The 21,117-nt window shown below is 35.9% G+C and overlaps 1 protein-coding gene across 2 annotated transcripts in view; it reads left to right on the plus strand.

The window, feature by feature from the left end:
• The first annotated feature begins 7,228 nt into the window (after nt 1–7,228).
• The window catches only part of Bmp5 (bone morphogenetic protein 5), a 124,344-nt gene continuing 110,455 nt past the window's right edge, over nt 7,229–21,117 (plus strand). For both annotated transcript variants that reach the window (XM_036193844.1, XM_036193845.1), the window contains exon 1: nt 7,229–8,447. In XM_036193844.1, coding sequence (XP_036049737.1) covers nt 7,958–8,447 — 490 coding nt within the window. In that variant the 5' untranslated portion in view covers nt 7,229–7,957. The remainder of the gene's footprint in view (nt 8,448–21,117) is intronic.

The following is a 21,117-nucleotide window of genomic DNA, read 5'->3' on the forward strand; positions in this document are numbered from 1 at the left end:
TATTTATCTAAGTGATTTTGATATTAATGTATGTTGAATGATCTATACAGTTTGGGGAGGAAGTTCTGCTAACATATTCTTATACTCAAAATTGTGGAGCCAAAAGGCCATTGACATCTGAAGATTGACTGAAGAAGGTTGAAAATGTTTAAACTGCTTTGGGCTACCTAGAGGGCTTCTAAAAGCATGGCCAGTTTCGTTGTGATTTGCTTCCCTGTTTACTGAATGTTGTTATACTAATCTATGTCCAAGTAAGTCTTTCTCACTGATTTTAAAAAGCGTGTTTAAAAATATGTGCAAGCTGTTGGTGAGGCTTATCAATTAATATGTAAAAATTTATTGATGTTAATATAATTTTCTGTTTGATATCCAGCATATAATGGTAAATAACAACAAAAACCTATGTGCAATAAGTAGTATATTTCCATGTGAAGAATTCCAGAATAACAGTAGAAATTATTAACAATTCAGCTTAACTTTGTTTCTCTAAAATGGTTGGAAGGTAATAAACCATTGACAAACATTACACCTAGAAAAGTTTTCTAGAAGGGTATTAAAAGTTCTTAAAAAGACATTGATGTGACCTAGCATGAAATTATATTGTGTGTTGACTTAGAGCTCTGTATTAGCACAAATGTGCCACAAATTAGGATTAAACATATTGAAAGCAAGATGCTATGCTTTCAGCCCAGTGACAATTATTCTTTATTCCAAGTGTGGAGTGACATTGGCTAGAACTTCAGTGATAATAAATAATTTGAGTTATTTCCTTGGATTTTACTATTGCTATATGATGTTATTATTTTCACTATTGTAGTTTTAATTTTTGTCAGAAGTGTTTTAACAGTTGTTTTTCCAAAGGATTCTATCTGTACCTGAAAACTGTCACCTGCATCTCTGCCCATTTCCAGAGAAGCAGCTTGAAAGTACAATTGTGGGGCTGTGCTATCAGATGGTAACTGGATGTCATCACTCTTGTGCTAAGGACTGTGTGACTGTAGAAGATAAACTGATTCAGCAGCTCTGGAGGAAGAAGAAAGAAGGCAGAGGGCAGGGTGAACTCCTGCTCTCTGGGAAGAGTGCTGGGGAGAGAGAGTTCTAGATAAGAGGACAGGGTGGGGGCGGGGGCGGGTGGATGGGGGATGATAAGGCTTTTAAAATTAGCCACACAGATAAAGTTTATCGTAAATGGAGGAACAGATCAAAAAGAGAGAATATGAAAAGTATAAAAACAGAAATAATAGGACTTAAATATAGAAAGTAACTTGACAGGGAAGATGGGGAAGAAGAGATCCTGTAAAGGGAAAATTGAGAAGAAACCTTGCACATCATGTCAGAAATGTGTACGCATGTGCCCCTCTAAACACCGTAACACTCCAAATGTGTATGCACATGCCCCCCTAAACACCTAGAGTCTGAACACTCCAAAACTGAACATATCCAATCTAGGCATGAAGGTTACTTTTGTGAGTTCAGATGACTGGATTTCCAATCGAATTGTGTAATATAATGGAGGAGGCATTATGATGTACATGATAGCTCTGGAAAGCACTGCAGATGAAGCAAAATTGTGTAGTAAATAGGCGCCATTTTAAAATTGATCTGTGTCTACATTATGGCATACTGCAGACTTTGCATAGGAAACTGCAATTTCACTCTGAATTTAAATTTCAATACCTGAGCAAATCTTTTTAGAAGCAACCGACCTGTAGGAAAAGCATAGACTGTTTATTTCTACATGTCTAGAAAGCTAGTATTTAGAGTATGGATGACATAAAAAGCTTTCTGAAATAAACACTGTATATTTACTTAAATAACATTAATTAAAAACCATAGAATCATGGGGTTGGGGATTTAGCTCAGTGGTAGAGTGCTTGCCTAGCAAGCACAAGGCCCTGGGTTCGGTCCTCAGCTCCAAAACAAACAACCAACCAACCAACCAACCATAGAATCTTGTTAAGAATCAATGAACAATTAAAAAAATCTTATTCTTGTTTGGACACCTATTTATTATAACCATGAAACAGTTTTTTTTAATGTACAGTCATTTACATTTGTCTCAGAATATTTGTTGAGGGTTTTCAACTTTGATTACATATTAATCATTTAAAGTGTTTGAGTCCCTATCAAAAGTTGTGACTTCCTTGGTCTTTATATGGCTCACTATTGGCATTTCTTAAACTATCCCTCTGTCTGCAAGTGGTAATTCTTACATTCACCCCTATCAGAAAACTTCTGTCAGAGGGGCTTTTATATAATTACAGCTCAAATATTAGTTATTATCTATGTTACTCATTATTATATTTTCTAAGGATATTGTACATTACAAAGCAAAGCCCATATTCTCTTAATCTGCAGAGGATATATATATATATATTCACATATATATACATATATATATTCACATATATATATACATATATATATTCACATATATATACATATATATATTCACATATATATACATATATATATTCACATATATATACATATATTCACATATATATACATATATTCACATATATACATATATATTCATATATACATATATATTCATATATACATATATATTCATATATATACATATATATTCATATATATATATATTCATATATACATATATATTCATATATATACATATATATATGTATATATATATATATAAAATTTGAAAATTGTTAATGGACACTTTCTGTAACATTTGAAGATACTTTCTTAGACTTTAAATTTATCCTAATGCTTCTAAGGAAAATTCTATGAAGTTCTTTTTAGGATTTATTCATTTTTATGTGTATGGATGTTTCACCTGCATGTAGGTAAGTGCAGCACTTGTGTGCCTGGTATCCACAGAGTCCAGAAGAAGGAATCGAGTCCTCTGGCTGGATCTAATTGCCACATGGATGCTGGGAACCAAACCTGGGTCCTCTACAACAGTAGTATATGCTCTTAATTACTGAGCCATCTCTCCAGACCACAACAAAATGTTTTGTATTTACTATAACAAAAAAATACTATGAAAAGCTATAGTCATGTAGTTAAAGCAATTTTGCATTATGTAATTTTGATATTCCCTTTAAATTGTATCATTTTGACAATCAGTAGTGACATTTATAAACTTTATTTTCTTAGGGTTATCTTGTTGTGAATGGGAATTATTGGAGTAAATTGGCAGCCATACAATTGAAATGTCACATTCCTGCAAATTTTGAATTGTCCAATATATTGGTTAGAGTCAGCCATCTGCAAGAGTGTAAAGTGTGAGCAGTGTAAGTTTAAGAACTTGAACTCTGGCATTCATTTACATGCCTTGTTTAGTGCTTGTCTCCATGCTCCATGCTGTCTGTCTGTCCTCTATGCAACTCCATTCTACTGAGACTTTGCATGCAATTTTCATTATTGCTAAAATCTAATTAATATACTGTGGTCATTTTTAGAGTTTCTTGCATTGCAATATGGGCCATAAAAACAGCACCAGGGCCAAAACCAAACACATTATATTAATTAGAGTTCTTTAGAGGAACAAAGCTGGTAGAATGGGTATTAATTAGATGGATACATGATACAGGTGGGTTATCTGATGTTACATGATGACAGCCTGTGCTTTGGTGAGATGGACAACCCAGTACCTACTCAGTCCATGATATGGATTCCTCAGCAGTTTCCATACGGCACAGAAGGCTTGAGGATTCCTGCAGAACTGCTGGTCTTCAATCCACATGGAAAGACCAAAGAATCTGGGTTGTGATGGTCAGAAAGGATGGCAGCAGTAGCAGCAGAAACTGCTGCAGAGTAGATGCATGCACCAAGAAGGAAGGAAGGAAGTCAAACATAGGAAACAGGACTTCATAGCTAGAGTGCCAGTCGAAGGGCACTCCCTCGGGTAATGCTTTCCCCTTCGGGTCATGATCCAGTAGACACCTTGCAGACTCATTGAGAGTCATGTCTCTTAGCTGATTCCAGATTCCGTCAAGTTGACAACAAGATTAACTGCTACAGAAATAAGACAAGTCATTGCTACTCAAAAGAATGAGGTATTTGCTGACAGGAACAGATATTAATCACATCTATCAAGGGCAACTTTAATTCAATAGAATTTCCCTGTAATAATAGAGCAGAGGATTTTATGAATGTGAATGTAACTCATTACACATTTTTTTTTTCTTTCTGAGTCATAGCAAGTGTCTAACACTGACAGAACTGGAATCTAGTAGTTATGGAATCATGAGACTGATGTTTCACTAAGAATGTCTACTTTTTAGTGGCTAATTTTTGATTTATTTTCTCCAGAAATGACTATTCCAATAAATACCTAATCTCTCGAACTCAGATAACACAATCTTAGAAACATATACTAGAGAAGCATATTGAAAAATCTTATTTATATAATCCTGGTTATTCAACAATAACAAACATTTCCAAAGTTCTACTACCTTTCTTATATATTTCCTAGTTTTCATTTAATAGCTGATGATTAGATAAAGTATAGGCTGCCCATGACTACAATCCCTTTCAGGTCATTGTGAAAACCCCCCCCCAAAGCACCCTCCCCCAAACCAAACCAAACCAAACAAACAGCAATAATAACAACAACAAAAACCCAACAAACCAAAACCTGTCCAAGAGTGGTTTTGCAGCATCGCTCTGCCCTCCTCTGGACACAAGGGACTCTTGTAGATGCCTTCCCAGAAGTCTCTTTGCTGCCAGTTCTGCCAGTCACCTAAATGGTCTTATAGATTCCTGCCGACTTTACCCCTTCCAGATACTGTTTCTACATCAAAATGACAGCAACCCAAGCTCAAGAGAGATGAGAAGCAAGTTCTAAAACAAACAAGATTTACAAATGCTTCCACTATTCATTGAATAAGTTTCTTTTGAGAAACTGGGAAAGCTGAGATTGGTGAATTGGGTATGATTGCTTCACAGATCCAGAGACAAAGGCATCAGATTTCAACGGGAAAAGAAACTTCCAAAGAAGTGACCTGTGGAGAGGCTGCTTGGCTGTTCCAAAGCAACAAGGGAGGGAGTGGATTTTTATGGAAGTGCCCCTTGGTGATCGTTAAGAATAACTCTTGTGATGAGCCAGGTCTTTCTCCTAATCTCACTTCTTTCCTGTGTGTGACGATACAGCATGTCCAGTCCCCTGTATCCTATGTACTCAGAAATGTGGATCCTTCCTAGTTTGCAGGCACAAAATCTACTTTATCTTTCAAGTTGCTCTCAAATGCTTAGGTCTAAATCTATTTGGGTATGGAGATGTGGTAAAACACATGTACTTTCAGTTGAAAATGATTCTAACTTTTCATATAGTAGCTAGCACTTCTTGTTTAGTCTTAGACTATGTTTTATTTTTCTCCTCTGATTGATCTTTTAAAAAATGAATGTGAGTGAAGTTTCGTCTGTATTGGAAGAGAGGTAAGGATAGAGTAGATACTGAAATCTGACCAAGCCTGTTAACAACTTAATGCCAATACTTGGAAGGCTGTATGCCTGCGTAAACCATTAAATTATAATTATCCTGATTGGTATTATAAATTATGGCTCAGGAAAGGATTTTGAGGCTTGTGACATCCAGTCTTATTTTTTCAGGGAAAAAAAAAAATCAAAACGTGTAATAGGAATCGTTCTTCTTTTAGTGCAGCTGATTTTACTCTGTAAATCATAAAGCAAATTCACAGCTTTGAAATATATTTTAAAATAGAAAACTGTAGCCTACTTGATCTGTAATATGTTTTATAAGCACAAAGGAGTAATCAATCTGAATCTGTACCAATGACCAGAATTTGCTGTTTGGTTTGGATGCTAAAGCAAATAATCTCAGGAGTTTTAGCAGTTCAAACTATTGCTTATTATAATGGGATCTGGTCACTGCAAGTCTGCCTGGCTTCCCTTCCTTGCGATGTCTCTTTTTACAACAGTGTCTGTGTGTCAGCATCTGGGCTGCTGCTATGACTTGCTGTGGTGTCCTGTGATGATGCAGAACTTTCAGTGAGGCAAACATTCAGCCACCCTGTCAAGTTTTCCTAGTGAGTCTGTACCAGAGAAATGACGTATGTAGTCAGATTCAGAAGCCCTGTCAGTGTCTTGCATTTACCAGTGAGCTGAAGACCATGCGAAATAGGACTGTTTTATTCATGCAGAGGGAATATGCTAAAAGAAATTAAACAAGAAACTAGACACCTCTAGGCAAAGAAAAAAAACATTAAAATTTCACCACAGTTCTAGAATTCACTCGAAAATTTACCTTGCTATCGGAATGCTGTGCCAGACAATGAAAGCTCTGTAAACGCTAAGGTTAAATGTGTGCCTGAGAAGAAAATTATAGCAGGCAGAGAAATGTTGCAGACTTCCAAATTTTAAAGGCATTAACCATTAAGGATAAACACACACTCTGCTCATTTCTCAGATTAGGTATGGCATGCTAGAAAGGTGCACACTCTCTATTCTACCCCCAAAGTTCAGGAATTCCACTTTTAATCTGTGTCGTTACGCAGGCCATTTGACCTTTAGCATAACTGGTGTTTATTTGTGTAACTTAAAGTACTGAGTATAAATATCTCATTGTAACTATGCCTACATTTCAGTGGTAATGAAGAAAAAGTTAAGAATGATTAGACTATATATGAGACATTTCTATTTCAACCATTGATTTAACCGGAAATAAATATATATTTCTGCTTAAATCTTTTCTATAGACAATTAAATAGGACCTATCTAATTCCCATCCTGGAATTATTATAACTGTTCTTTTTCTTTGGAGTAGAATATATTTGTTAATGATTCATTGTCTCCTTTTTTGCTTTAAAATAACTGGTTGCCAATAAGAATCAGTAAATTTATTCCAATTTTAAATCTTGTCCTTTCAGTTTTTAAGGAAGTAAATTTTAATGACTTTCAAGAGCTGAAACAATCTCAAATATGGAACGGAGACATACCAAGTTAACTTGCTACAACCTGAGACTTAATACAGAAGTGTATTAAATGCATTCCACTAAAGACCTAAAACACTTCTGTATGGAAGGGTGGCAAAGTTTTCAGTCTGCTACTTGAAAACTGTCTTTCCCCCTCCCTGGAACTCCCCACATATCACTGTTGTATGTTACATGCATGGTTCTAAAATTGCGAAAATGGAGGCTTTTCTGGTAGCAAAAGGGTTAACTTCTTTTTGCTTTACCAGTTTCAAATTACAATGAGAAGCCTCTTCTTTCCCAGCAGGGTTGTGCTTACATTTCTCCTTAGATCTCTCTTGAAGAGGGCTGGTATATTTGTGCCTGCTGGAGGTGGAATTAACTGTAAGAAGGAGAAAAGATTGAATGGATTTACAGGAAGGATTTCAAGTAAACTCAGGGAAACACATTTACTTGAACAGTATAACCTTGGGTCTTATTTTACACTGAGACCATACAAGAGATGTTCAAGTTATCACTAGGCTGCCGGACAAATATAATTCCAACAGCAAGGTGCAGATCAGCGTAGATCTGTGATTCTGACCTCAGGATCTGTCTTGGAAAGAGTTCAAGCACTGAGAAGAAGTCAGAGCCAGTGAAGAGAACTTGGGATCTACAGTTTATCAGAAGACCAGCTTTCGTCAGTTCAAATACCAAAGGCCTGATTATCATAAATTCACATAGGAATGCATAGGTTATTTGATCAAATACTTTTAGCCAGCTTTTGCTACATCAATACTGCAAGAGTTCTTAACAACTGTGGATAATTTGAAATCTGAATTTCAGCTTTCTTAGAAATAACTACTCTTGACGTATTTTAAAATATTTAAAACAGGAGAAGAAAATGGAGTGAGGATGATGTGTTCAGAAATATCACTGTCATGAAGAATAGGTAAATTTGTTTTTACAACTTTACAGCTACTGGAAAAGCATACCTCCAAGGAACCTGGATCATTATTATTTTTAAGTGGACAAGAAGGATTAAAAATACCGACTCTTGCTTTTGTACAAAAATGCGTTGGACTGTATTTTTACTTAGGGGTATTGTGGGCTTCCTCTGGAGCGGCTGGGTTCAAGTGGGTTGTGCAAAAGGGGGTTTGGGAGACAATCATGTTCACTCCAGTTTTATTTATAGAAGACTGCGGAACCATGAAAGACGGGAAATACAGAGGGAAATTCTCTCTATTTTGGGTTTACCTCACAGACCCAGGCCGTTCTCACCTGGAAAACAGGCATCTTCTGCACCCCTCTTTATGCTGGATCTGTACAATGCCATGGCCAGCGAGGAGAATCCTGAAGAGTCGGAATACTTGGTGAGGGTATCCCTGGCAGGAGAGGCCAAGGAGGCAAGAAAGGGGTACCCAGCCTCTCCCAATGGGTATGCTCACCGTGTGCAGTTATCTCCAAGGATTCCTCTCACTACCCAGAGCCCCCCTCTCGCCAGCCTACACGATACCAACTTTCTGAATGATGCTGACATGGTCATGAGCTTTGTCAATTTAGGTATGTTGTTCGTTTGTTTGTTCATCTGTATTACTATAAAGTGGTTTATTTTTTTCTAATGGTAAAGAAGCTTCTTGGTAGGTGGCCATGTTTATATATTCATTTTATAAAACTCCCCTCAATAACTTCTGTTTCATTTTTTACAGTGATACAAGGTTTTGCTTTAGGCTACAGAGTTACATATATTTAACATGGATAGCTAAAATTAAACAGTCACAATTTGGGTAGAATTTGGTCCTTTGAGAGTTTGTTAAAATTTAATTTAAAGATGTACATAAAAGGCAATATTATAAAAAGGGAAATTTATAAGGATAGCAATGCTTTGGGCAAAAAGGAAAAAAGAAAGAAAGGAATGAAAAAACCAGTATTATGTATGGGAAAATAAAAGTAACTTCCCAAACCCTTTTTTTGTTAGTAATTTAAAGAGCATGTGAATACATATTCATATGCCACTTACTTAAAAAAATCTCATCTAGGGGAAGAAATTATTGTAAAAAAATCTTTAAATGAAATTAATCAAGATCAAATAAAGCTGTAAAATATTAGCAATCAATGAAAAAATAGTTTACAAAAAAAGTTTTGATCTAATTGAAACATTCCTTAAGTGTAACGATTAAAATCTAGTCATACTTAGTTGATTTTTGACACAGGCAAGATAAATATAAAACTTATTTTGATGGTACTTATCTATACCAAATTCTCCTTTGAGATAGAAATATTTAATTGATAAATTTCTATAACTATTAACAAGGTTATTAAGGACTAGGTTTTAAAATTATACTCCAATTGGTGCTGGGGCTTCATGGTAAATTTTAAATATTGACAATCTCAAATGGCAGATCACTGCCTACTATTCTCTCTCACAAGAATATTACGTAGTCCACCTACTTCAAATGGTTTTACAAGGGCTGTTTTAACTTAAAATACTTTGGTACAAACTAAAGAGGAATTGACTGTCTTTAGATGTTTAAAGAAAGTAACATTAAACATAATTTAGTTTTAAGACTTAAAAATTTAACCAGCAAATTTAATAAACTTTAAAGAATCAAGGACCCTATAAAGTAATACCTTTTAAAATTTTAGATTAAAATGCAATCTGGGTTGACTTCAAAATATCTTACTCTACACCTAGTAAAAAAATATCCTTGTACACTATCTCAAAGAAAATACTTTTTGAAAAGTCAGATAGTAACGAATCTTGGTGACATGTGGCCAAGTTTGTAATGTATGTTTCTTAATATGCTGTGGTCATTTACTCTTAGCAATCCTGGCATGAAGGATAAGGGGCTTACTAAATCATATGTTTTGTGTTACCAGGGACAAAGCTCTTAGTACTGAGCTTAGAAAGTTATCATCTATGGCATGTCAGGTGCTCTGCAGCTCTTTCTGGTGGCATTTTCTTTTGTACATATAATTAGCAGATCTCAGTGAGAGCTTTCAAATAGAATGCAATTCTAAATTTGTTTGATGGCTTCTTCTTAGTATAAAGGGAATGAAAATATTATTCATAGAACATTTTACTTTTCAGCTTTTTTATTCAAGGATCCACATTAATATCTACAGAATAACTTTCGCTCAGCATAACTAAATGTGAATCACTGAAATCACTCTATTTAGATGTAGGCATCTTACATGGATTTGGACTGTGTAAACATCTAAATACAAAGCAAACCCCATAATTTTTACCTTTAAATTATTTTAGTGATTTGTTCACTTTAGAGAAACAAATCTAAAGTATCAGACCAACTTTGGTTATTTGCTTAGGTCAGCTAAAACATGACAAAAGAGTTTGTAATTAAGCAATAATAGCTCAGTCATGAATCTGTCTTAATATATTTCATTAAACTGTATCTTTTGATCATTTGTAATAGATATCTACTATTATTTTAGAAAAAAATAGATTTTTGAAGTTGTATGCCATTACTTTTTATAAATATAGATAAAATAAAAAGCAAAGCAAACAGAAAACAATTTATTCAATGATTACTAAAACCTTGTTTTATCATTAAGTAATAGTTTTGCTTTTAAATTAATGGTATTTTTCTTGTGTTGGTCATAGTGTGATGGCACAGCTGTTTATATGCTCATATCAACACACAATTATTTATTTTATTCTAGGGGAATAATATTAGATTTAAACTTCAGAAACCTTATTTTGATCATGCTTAAACAAGTGATTAGTAGTGTTTTCCTCAATAACAAACCATATGTTTTTTTAAAATTAATAATCCCCAAATAAATATCTCATAAGAAATTACCAGAAAATGACTTCTGATCCTGGGTGAATTTCTTGCAGTTGTCTTGAAGCAAAATTGAGCTACAATTTTATTGCTCTTAAAACATGCCTACTAATATAACCAAACTTTATGGCCAATCACTACTTAGTATAAAGCTTACTTCCATATTTCTTCTACACATAAAACAAATCAAAGCATACTCGGAAAGCTAAGTGTAGAGTATCATTATAAAGTGAACAAAAAATCCCAGTGCTTTTGGTGTGATTCAGTGTTTCACACTGTTTCAAAGCTCAAGAGAAATTCCTTTCTTTAGTATCTGAAAAAAATGCCTATGTTGTGGAAACTAAGTGTAAATGAGTCCAGTTAGTAGTAGTAGGGGGCGTGTTCTGAGGAAGCCACCTGGGTGTATCAGGATGTGAATGGCATCTGTAACATTTCTCATAACTAGTTTAACTTAACCCAGATCCAGAATCATATCCAACACAATATTTTTAAAATTTTCTTGTGAATTAGTACTGTTTTTGTAAGTGAAAAAATATTTTAATTTACTAAAAGTTAAAAGTGAAATGTAAGTAACCGGACTTAGGATCTGTAGGCATCTAAAGATAAAGCAGGCTCACTTGCTATTCTACCTTTAAATTATTTGTAGCAACTTGTTCACTTTAAAGAAACAAATCTAAATGGTTAGGCCAAATTTTGTTTCTGCCACAGTAAGAGAGATTCACAGATTAACCTCCTATCCTCAAACTGTTGAATATCAGCCAAAATTTTGTTGAATTGATACCACCTAATTTGTGGGGAACAAAAATATCTTCCTGGTCAGTTTTCTTTTTTTATACTTTTTATGTCTATTTTTCCTAAATGTTTGCTTGGTTTGTGTATGGAGTGCTTACACAAATGCACAATTAGATTATACACCTTTAATATTTAATTACAATTCCTGTCTCGGGACATATGCCTGTAGGATAGTTCTAAAATTATTTAAAAATTAGATAACAATGTTTCATCTAATTAATAATACAAAACTAAACATTTTAGAGCAAATCATAAAAAATGGGAAACTTGTGTTATTCATTGCCTACATATATTTTTCTGAAAGCAAAAATTGACATCTGTGTTTATTAGTTTTTGGGTCATTGCTGCATTGATTTCAAATTCTTTTTAGATACATTTTAAGAATATATATTAATGTATAAGTATAATGTATATATATGCAACATTGAACATTTTCATGATTTATAACATGTTAGTATGGAAGGAGCAATACAGGGAACATTAAATTAAGGATCCCTTCTTAAAATCAATACACTCCCCTGTTACTGGAAAAAATATAATGCTTATGTCCTCAATCGACAGCTTTGAAAGTCACCATTGGTATTTATTGTTGTTTTTGGCTGACTCAAGTGCTCAGTGGAGAAGGATTTATATACAGATCTCTGTAAAGATGCTACCTATGGTGTGAAGTCTCTCCAACAGCATTATTAACAGGTGTCATATAAACACATCCATAAACACATGCAAAAATTTTTTAAAATATGAGTGATAGGTTGAAAGACATTGTAGCACATATCCATGGGTTATGTCTGAAATAAGAAATACCGATACTGGGCAAAAAAACCCAGTCATTCTTTAAAATTTCTTCCCTCTGTTTAAAGGGAAAAATTATTGCTAAGGATGAAAACCTTTTCCCTGTTCATCAATAATCACTCTCATTTATAATCAAGACAACTAGACTGTGGTTCTTAAAGCTATTTCGTTGCCAAATGACTGGGGTAGCTCCCGGAGGGAGGTTACTATAAACACAGTTTAATAAAAAAAAAAATTATATCTTAATGGTCACTTACAAAATAGTTTCAAAAGACTAATGAGAAGTAACTTGGGAATTAGGAAGGAATGGACATACAGCTAGAAGGAATTAGACAGGCCCCAAGCACCACCGCTAGCTCCTCACTCTCTCACTGCCTATAATTACACACTCTTTCCTCCCCCTTCCCCAACCCCAACACTTAATTCTCCCCCGTTTAGTTTTGTAGTTTCTGGAGCCCCGGGCCTTCTTGGCTGTCTTTATTGCTCCCACCCTTCCTGGGAGTTGCCTTTGGTCCTACTTTTTTTTTTATAACCAAAGGCTTAGATTAGTTGAAAATCAATTAGTTCCAGTTTGAGAATCTAGGTGCAGCCTCCTGTTTTCTCAGTAGTGGAGAAGGTAAAGGTAAGGATGTGCCAGTTACAGCCTCCACCCCTGGGGAGGGGAGCACCCCAGGGCATCAGAATTCGCTGACTTCTGCAGTCCTCTGCAATGGTTTCCCCGACACCCCATCTCTCCCCTTCCTCTTATCTACTCTATTTGAGGATCCCTTTGACAAAACTTAATTGATTTTTTGACTTTATTATTCTGAAAGATGATTAAAATTTAAAAGGAAAAGAATTAAATCAAAGTAAAAGATTGAAAAGACTCCAGTACTGAACAAAACTAATTCAGCATTCAATTCCCACCCAACTTTTCTTTATATTGTCTGTAAGACCAACACTGCTAATATTAGGAAATTATTTCCTTTATTAAATTCTCAAGAGGTGATAATGGGCTAGATTAAAACAATGTAGATAAAGCTGTTAAAGAAATAAAATACTTCTTAAAAGTACTTTAAAAAGACAGCAAATGAGGTAGTTATTCAAAGCTGGTCTTTGAGGTGTACAGGTAGAGAATGTGCTGGGAAATCCTCAGTTTACCTCACGCTGGCACAGAAGCTAATTTAACATCCCCAGTGACATCAGTTCTAGCAAAAAGCCCTTTCAGTCTTCTGCATTGAAATACTGACTTGGGGAAAAGAAAGTATATGTCTCAGGATATGTGCACAAGGAACACACAGACTAGCTACTATGTGCAGTCGTAAATAATGTAGTAGTTTGGCTTAAAAAAAACAAAACAAAACAAAAAAAAAAACCACAGGTCAAAGGAAGAGGCTTCCCTAATGCACAGACAGGGGTTGAGATCACAGGAGCCACTCCCAGGACTGGAGGGTAACAATGAATCCCTTGTTCTAAGCAGTATTTATGAGGTCTTCTTTGCACCTTCCATTCATATTTTACGAGCCAGGCTGTGGGTTTGCCCCTTTGCTCATCTCTTAAAATAATACCCGTGGCTAAGATAGCTTTTAAAGCCAACAGCCTTGTCAAGAGGCTCATTCATTTGGAGGGGAAAGGGCTTATTTTCATGTTGTGAGATTGGGATGTTTAAGGTTCAGCTCACAAAGTTTGACAGTAAGATAAAAATAATGATGGGAAGATTTATCTGCCCTTCTACCAATCCCTTAGAAATGTTTAAAATAATCCACATAACCAAGTAGTCATCTTTGTAATTTGTATGAGAGTTGTTCAAACAATAGTGGACAGATTATAATTAAAAAAAGAAAATATCTATTAATGTAAGCAGCATTTAAAATGTGGGGAAAAGATATTTGTAGATTAATAAGAGTAATGTTTAGTACTTTTGGAAGAGAAGCTAACAATGACAATATATCCAAAGGGTACATTGTTCTCTGCCCAGATGGCAAAGAGCTAAATCAATATTAAGTGACACTTAGATAACAAAGCCATGTGGGGTTTAAAATAGGTATCGTAGAAATTCAAGTAAGACCTTGCAAGTCCATAATTTCTAAGATAACAGTATCCTTGACTTCATAATATGTACTTTCATTGTCTTCCTTTTCATAAGCAGTAGCTATTAAAGGTTCTCGTATTGAAGGAAATAATTCCATGTTTTAGAAACAAACTGAATATAATTGAAATATAGCTTAGGTATTGTGTTTATTTAATTAATTACTAGAATGAGGTGTTAACAACTTGTTAATATTGAATGGGTTTCCCAGAAATATATATATGTATACTTATTTATGTTTTGGTAGTTGCTACCAAGCCTGACAAGCTGAGTTCCATCCCTGCAATCCACATGGTAGAAAGAGAGAAGTGACTCCTTTAAATTGTCCTCTGATCTCCACATGCTGTGGCACACATGTACAAACCACACACACACACACACACACACACACACACACACACACACACGCACACACACACACATACATCCACCAAATAAATAAGTGTTTATATATATGAGAGTGTATACCTTAAGAGAGTCATGATCAAGTGTTGTGAAATCATATTTGGATTTTATTTGGTACTACTGGATGTGTCAGAACCAGAAAAACATTAAGTTTTGTAACTTTCACAAGGCCCTTCAGTAAAGACCACAGTATTATTTTAAGAGAAACTCAGGTTCTGTCATTTGCTCTGCTCAGGTTTCTTTCATGGTTATGTCTCTGTGCTTAGCCTTTCTGGGCTAACACAGTCCCTCCAGAATGTCAGTCAGTGGTAGGTTACAGTTTTTAAGGTTCATTTGTAAATTAAATGTAGGTGTTGTCTTTTCTATAATTCCATCACAGGGGATATCTGGCATCAAGGGAGCTAGACAGACTGCCTCGTCTGGAATTCAAGCTGGCAGGCAGTGTAGCCTTGAGCAAGTTGGTTGAGTTCTCTGTGGCTCTGTCCCTATCACTGGATGTCAAAGGATGAAATGAATTATTGTGTATACAGCTTCAAGAATAGTCTTTAAAAGCCATTAGCTGTGGTTCTCAACCTTCCCAATGCTGTTAACCTTTGATACAGTTCCTCATGTTGTGGTGACCCCCCCACCATAAAATTATTTCATTGCTACTTTGTAGTTATAATTTCACTACTGTTATGAATCATCATGTAAATATCTGATATGCAGGATATCTGATACGTGAATCCTGTGAAACAGTCACCATGCAGGGGTCTTGACCCACAGGTTGAGAACCACTTCATTGAGGCCTGGCAGAGCATCTGTGATTGTTATTAGGGTTGCAATTTGTGCTCGGCATCGATAGCAGATTTATAGGAGTGACTACAAAATCTATGAACCCCAGTGTGAGATTAAAACTGGGAACCCTTGTCTAAAAATGTCTAGCAATTCAAAGATGGTGCCAGAGGAACATGAGATCAAAGACAAGCCCTAGTTGGCCTAGGGCCCTTCTCGAAAACCCTGGACTTGCATATGGCGTTTACTTACCAGGGTTAGCAGTAAGAACAACTCCCTATTTATCCCTGTATTACCCCAGAGTATCAGAAGGAAAGAAAAAACACTTGTAAGCTGAATCATTTGAGGAAAATTTGATTACTATTTATATTATTGTAGTCAGATCTTCTCAACAAAGTGTAGGTGATAGTTCAGTAGCCCAGCACAGCTGAGGGATTTTCATGACTCTTAGTCATGTAGTAAAAATTGTTACCAGAAGAGTTGCAGGACAGATGTATGAGAAAGGTACCTTGAGAAGCACTGTAGCCTTGGGAACAAAAATGCCATCTAGCCGGTCGATCCCCAGATGTTTAGCAGGGAAGGAAAGCAGGCAGTGAATTCCTAGACTGTATTCTTAGCCATGGTTCCCATTCATGCTCCTCACTGGTAGCCACAGAATCAATGGGCAGCCCCTGAAATCCTCATGATGCCAAGGGCAGAACAGCAAAAAAAAAAAAAAAAGCCAATCTCGAGGCCCACACTAAAAATGTTGTACACAAATGAATAAACCAATGATTGGAAGCTTGGGCCATCAACTTCTAGAATTACTTTACTTTCAATGCAAGTTACATACATGTTGAAATTTTTTAAAATTAACTTACAGATTTTAAATGGGGAATCATATTTTCTCTTGAGAGAATTATTTCAGGAGTTGAAAATAAACCGATGAAAGCAACCATCCCATTTTGGAGGGAGAGGGGGTGAAAAAAATCTGTAAATTGTATATAGGATGCCGATTTCAACATTAAAGCTGCTTTGGAACAAATCAAATTTTTAAAAAAGATCAAACATGGGAAATCCCCAAAACTGCTAAAGAAAGAGAATTAGCAATTTTAAGAAGCCACTGTGACACACAGGCAGCAGATTGAGTCCCGAGCACACTCGAAGGCCAGCAGTCAGGAGGACAAGTGTGGAGAGCATCGCATTTTCTTTTTAAAGGTTTTCCTTAAGCTGCTGTTTTAAAATGATTTGTAGCTGTGCATTAGTGTTTGAATTCTGAGTGCAATCATATAATATTCTCACATGTAGCATTCACATTCCACAATTAATGTTGCAAGAAAACATAATGTTATGGTAGGGAAAATTGGGATTATTGTCTTTCCTGTTTGCTACCTCCACTCTCTCCAGGTAGAATTTTTTTTGAGTCACAGAAGTAGAATTTAGTAGAGTAGCAGGCATTTCAGCTATGCATTGCTCATAAATAACCAGCCCCTGAGCCTTGAGGCCAAAACTACCTTCCTCTCCTTGAATTGGAGGAACCCTGACTAGAGAATGCTCATTCCCAGGATAGTTCTTTAAATTTATTAGATATTTTTCTTTTATTTCTTAAGTTTTTATATTTCTTTCTTAAAAAAGATATATTTACTTTTATTTTATGGGTGTTTTTGCCTGCATGTATGTCTATATACCGTGTGCATGTGGTGCCTGAGGAAACCATTAGAGAGTCAGATCTTCTGAAAATGGAGTTCCAGACAATTCTTAGCTGCCATGTGGGTGCTGGGAATTAAACCTGGACTTCTTCAGGAGCAACAAATGCTTGTAAGTGCTGAGGCGTAAGTACCCAGCCCCAAATATTATATTTTCTCTCATTATTAAATGTGCAGTAAAAGACAGTTCAACTGGCCTGGCAGAGGTGGCACATGCCTTTAATTCCAGTACTTTGGAGGCAGAGCCAGGCAGAGCTTTGTGAGTTCAAGGCCAGCCTGGCCTACAGAGTGAGATCCAGGACAGGTACAAAAGCTACACAGAGAAACTCTGTCTCTCAAAAAAAAAAAAAAAAAAAAGACAGTTCGGCTTGAACTTCATGAAAATAATCATGTTAATAAACTGGATGCAAATGGGGTGGACCTGCTAATACTCCTTAGAGGTACTCTTTGAGTGGAGGGAAGAGAGGTTGTCTTATCCCTCCTTTGGCTGCCAATAGGGTTCAAGAGTGAGGGCTTTGTGGAGACTGTTAGTATACCAGCTTTGACTTTGAAAGCTGCATATCCTTGAGAAAACCATTTTTTTTCTTTTCTTTTCTTTCTTTCTTTCTTTCTTTCTTTCTTTCTTTCTTTCTTTCTTTCTTTCTTTCTTTCTTTCTTTTTTAAAAAAGATTTATTTATTATGTACACAGAAGAGGGTGCCAGATCTCATTATGGATGGTTGTGAGCCACCATGTTGGTGCTGGGAATTGAACTCAGGACCTCTGGAAGAACAGTCAGCTCTCTTAACCTCTGAGCCATCTCTCCAGCTCCAACCATTTCTTTTATTGTAACTGTTTTAATCCTTTCAAGCAGAGATCATAGGAGACAATTGTAGTTTCGATTTAATCAAGTACTGTCACAGGCCAGTGAACCTGCATAAAGCACACAGTCAATGAATATCCTCTACTATTACTACCATTAGAATTGACCCCAAGGAGTGAGTCTATGGCTAACAGAGATCCATGGTCCACCATGCTTTGGCAAGCAGATGCAAGAGAAAGACTCATGTAACATTTCCTCTATCCAGAGAAAAACAAAATCAAAGCCTTAAGTTCTCTTGACTGCCTTCATGCTGAACTGTGACAGTTTGATGGGAATGTGACTACGGGCTCATGTGCTTGAGTGCTGGATTGGGGGTGTGGCTAGTTTAGATAAGAGGCCTGACTGGAGGAAGAAAGAATCTTGCTAAGAGTGAACACTGAGGATTATTCCAGCAAAGCCTCTCTGCTTCCTAGCTGGGGCAACAAAAGAAGCCACCACCCACTCTGCAATCAGGACGCTGTCTGCTCTCAAACCATCCTTAACCATGATGGAGCAATTGTCTTTTCAAATCATGAGTCAAAACAAGCCTTCCTTTCTTACACTGCATTTGCCACACTAATAGGACTCTTTGAGGAGACCTACTGAGGCACTCCCCTGGGAGGCCCCACAGTGATGGATTCTGTGATAAGCATCTGATAGGTGCTTTTCTTTTTTTAAAATTATTTTAAAAGATTTATTTATTTATTATGCATACAGCATGTATGACTACAGGCTAGAAGAGGGCACCAGACCTCATTCCAGATGGTTGTGAGCCACCATGTGGGTGCTGGGAATTGAACTCAGGACCTCTGGAAGAGCAGCCTGTTCTCTTAACCTCTGAGCCGTCTCTTCAGCCCAGATAGGTGCTTTTCACATGGCCTTTGTCACATTCCTGGAGCTATTGTATGATTTTAGTTTAGCTGAGAGATTATGAAGAAGAGGAAAGAGAATAGAGGCTGAAGTTATAGAACTGGAAGATACTTGATTGAGAGAAAATGGACATTCTCTAAATGGCCTTTTGAAGGCAGAAAACATAGGCAGTATTTTATGTATATATTCCGAAGTCAATTTTTTTTTTTCTAATCATCTTGAGTTTTATGACAGGCTCATGATGAAATTTTAGGTGAACAAACTCCTGAGTTTCAACAAGGAAAATTACTGTGCTCAACTAATCGTGAAATCCTGGAGGCTTTGGTATTATCTGTAATTCAGATTAAGTTTGAATTTATGCTTTCTCATTCAGGGGATTCTCATTGTCATTTTATCCTTATTGCAAATTTGTTCTGTTTAGAATTCAGCTTTACATTTTGTGACTTTGTTAGATTATTTGTTTGGACTAATTTTTCCCCCCAGATAACAGCTAAGTCTTTGTTAGTCTAAGTTACAATAACTGTTAAAATATTTAAAACAGGTTGAGAAGTTACAAGTTTCTCCTCAAATTACCCAAAAGGCTATCCATGAAGTATTTATAACTTAGATCATAATATTTATATTGACTCAATATTTTATAATACATTGAGTGGAAAAATATTTATTTGACAAAAATCCTAAAAATAGCTAAAAATAACTATCCTGAATCTTTAATAAATATCTTAAAATACAAAGACTACATGTTCAATATTAAAATTTTATCTCTTCCACATTAAATGTTTAAATAAATCCAACATCGAGTAAAACGAAGCATACTAGCAAACCTGTAAAAATGTGTATTGTTATTTAAATAACTAGCTTGAATTAATCTCTTGTGCATAAAAAATAGTTTTCAAACCTCAGCCCTTTTTACACGTGTTATCTTGAACAAAACCTAAGGAGGCCTTTCAGTAGAAAGAACAAGAAGCAGGGATGGAACTGTGTTGCAGCAGAGTTGAGGGAAATATCTTAGCAGGTTTCCACTTCACAGTGGATCCTAACTGGACAGTCCAGATATGTACAGTTCAAATACTCACAGGTTATATGTGTTGTCCTCAGGAAATAAGGGCAAAGCACATCTAAGTTTCCAAAAGTGAGTTGTTTGATCTGTCTATGTCCTGGCCTTTGGGTCTACCTTTCTTGTTTAGTTGTATTTGATTAAGCTTTTTACCTGCTTTCTATTGTTAACTAAATTATGCTCAATGTTTATTTTGTATTTTATAACATGAATGTGATACAGTTTCAGTTTACAATGAGTCAGTGGAAATACATTTCATAACTTGTAAAGCAGAAAAAAATTCCAAGAATTGGCATAAGGATGCTTCCCTGTACTTGAATCTGCTCATGCCACTGGACATTGGACAGTAACTACTAGTTAATAGTTAAGAAAAACTGACCAGTATTCTGTGACTGTCTTACTCTTTACCAACAGTTGACTATTGTCATGGAACAAAATGGCAGCAACTTGTAGATTTTTTCCTGTTTCACTTATCTATCTATCTATCTATCTATCTATCTATCTATCTATCTATCTATCATTTGTGTGTGTGTGTGTGTGTGTGTGTGTGTGTGTGTGTGTAAATACTCTTTTCTCAAGTGGGAAACCTTGAACCTGGGAACCAAATTCAGGCAATCGTGTTTAGTGGTAATGACCTTTATCCACTCAGTGATTTCTTGCCTCAGTTGTAGGGCGACACCCCCCCCCCCCCCCCCGTTGTTGGTGTTGACATAATAATTCACTACAAAATACCAGACTTTCAAAGTGAAATAGCAGAAGTAGAATGTCATGATTTTTATTGATTTCTGCTCTCTCAGACACATATCCATTGTCTTAAGTATACAGCAAGTGTTCCTTGCTTTGTAATAGGTGTAACTGGTTGTGAGAGTCTGTGATGTTAAGTCACGTGTTGCAAATCCTGTGTCTTATAATAGGACCCACTAAGTGAGAGCTCAGATAGTTCACTGGTGCGTTGCCCTGCCCTTGCTGATGCTAGTGGGGTGACTGTATGGGAGTATTGCTTTACCTCTGCAAAGTTCCATGTACGGTCCAAAGCTATTGTTTACTGGATATAGAATGTTTTCAACACATCAGTAGAGGACATAAAATGTTAAAATACAATGTAAAATGTTCTAGGGAAAAAGTTTTTAATAATGAATTTACCAGT

The sequence above is a fragment of the Onychomys torridus genome, chromosome 7 (assembly GCF_903995425.1).
Source record: "Onychomys torridus chromosome 7, mOncTor1.1, whole genome shotgun sequence".
In the NCBI taxonomy this organism is placed as follows: Eukaryota; Metazoa; Chordata; class Mammalia; order Rodentia; family Cricetidae; genus Onychomys; species Onychomys torridus.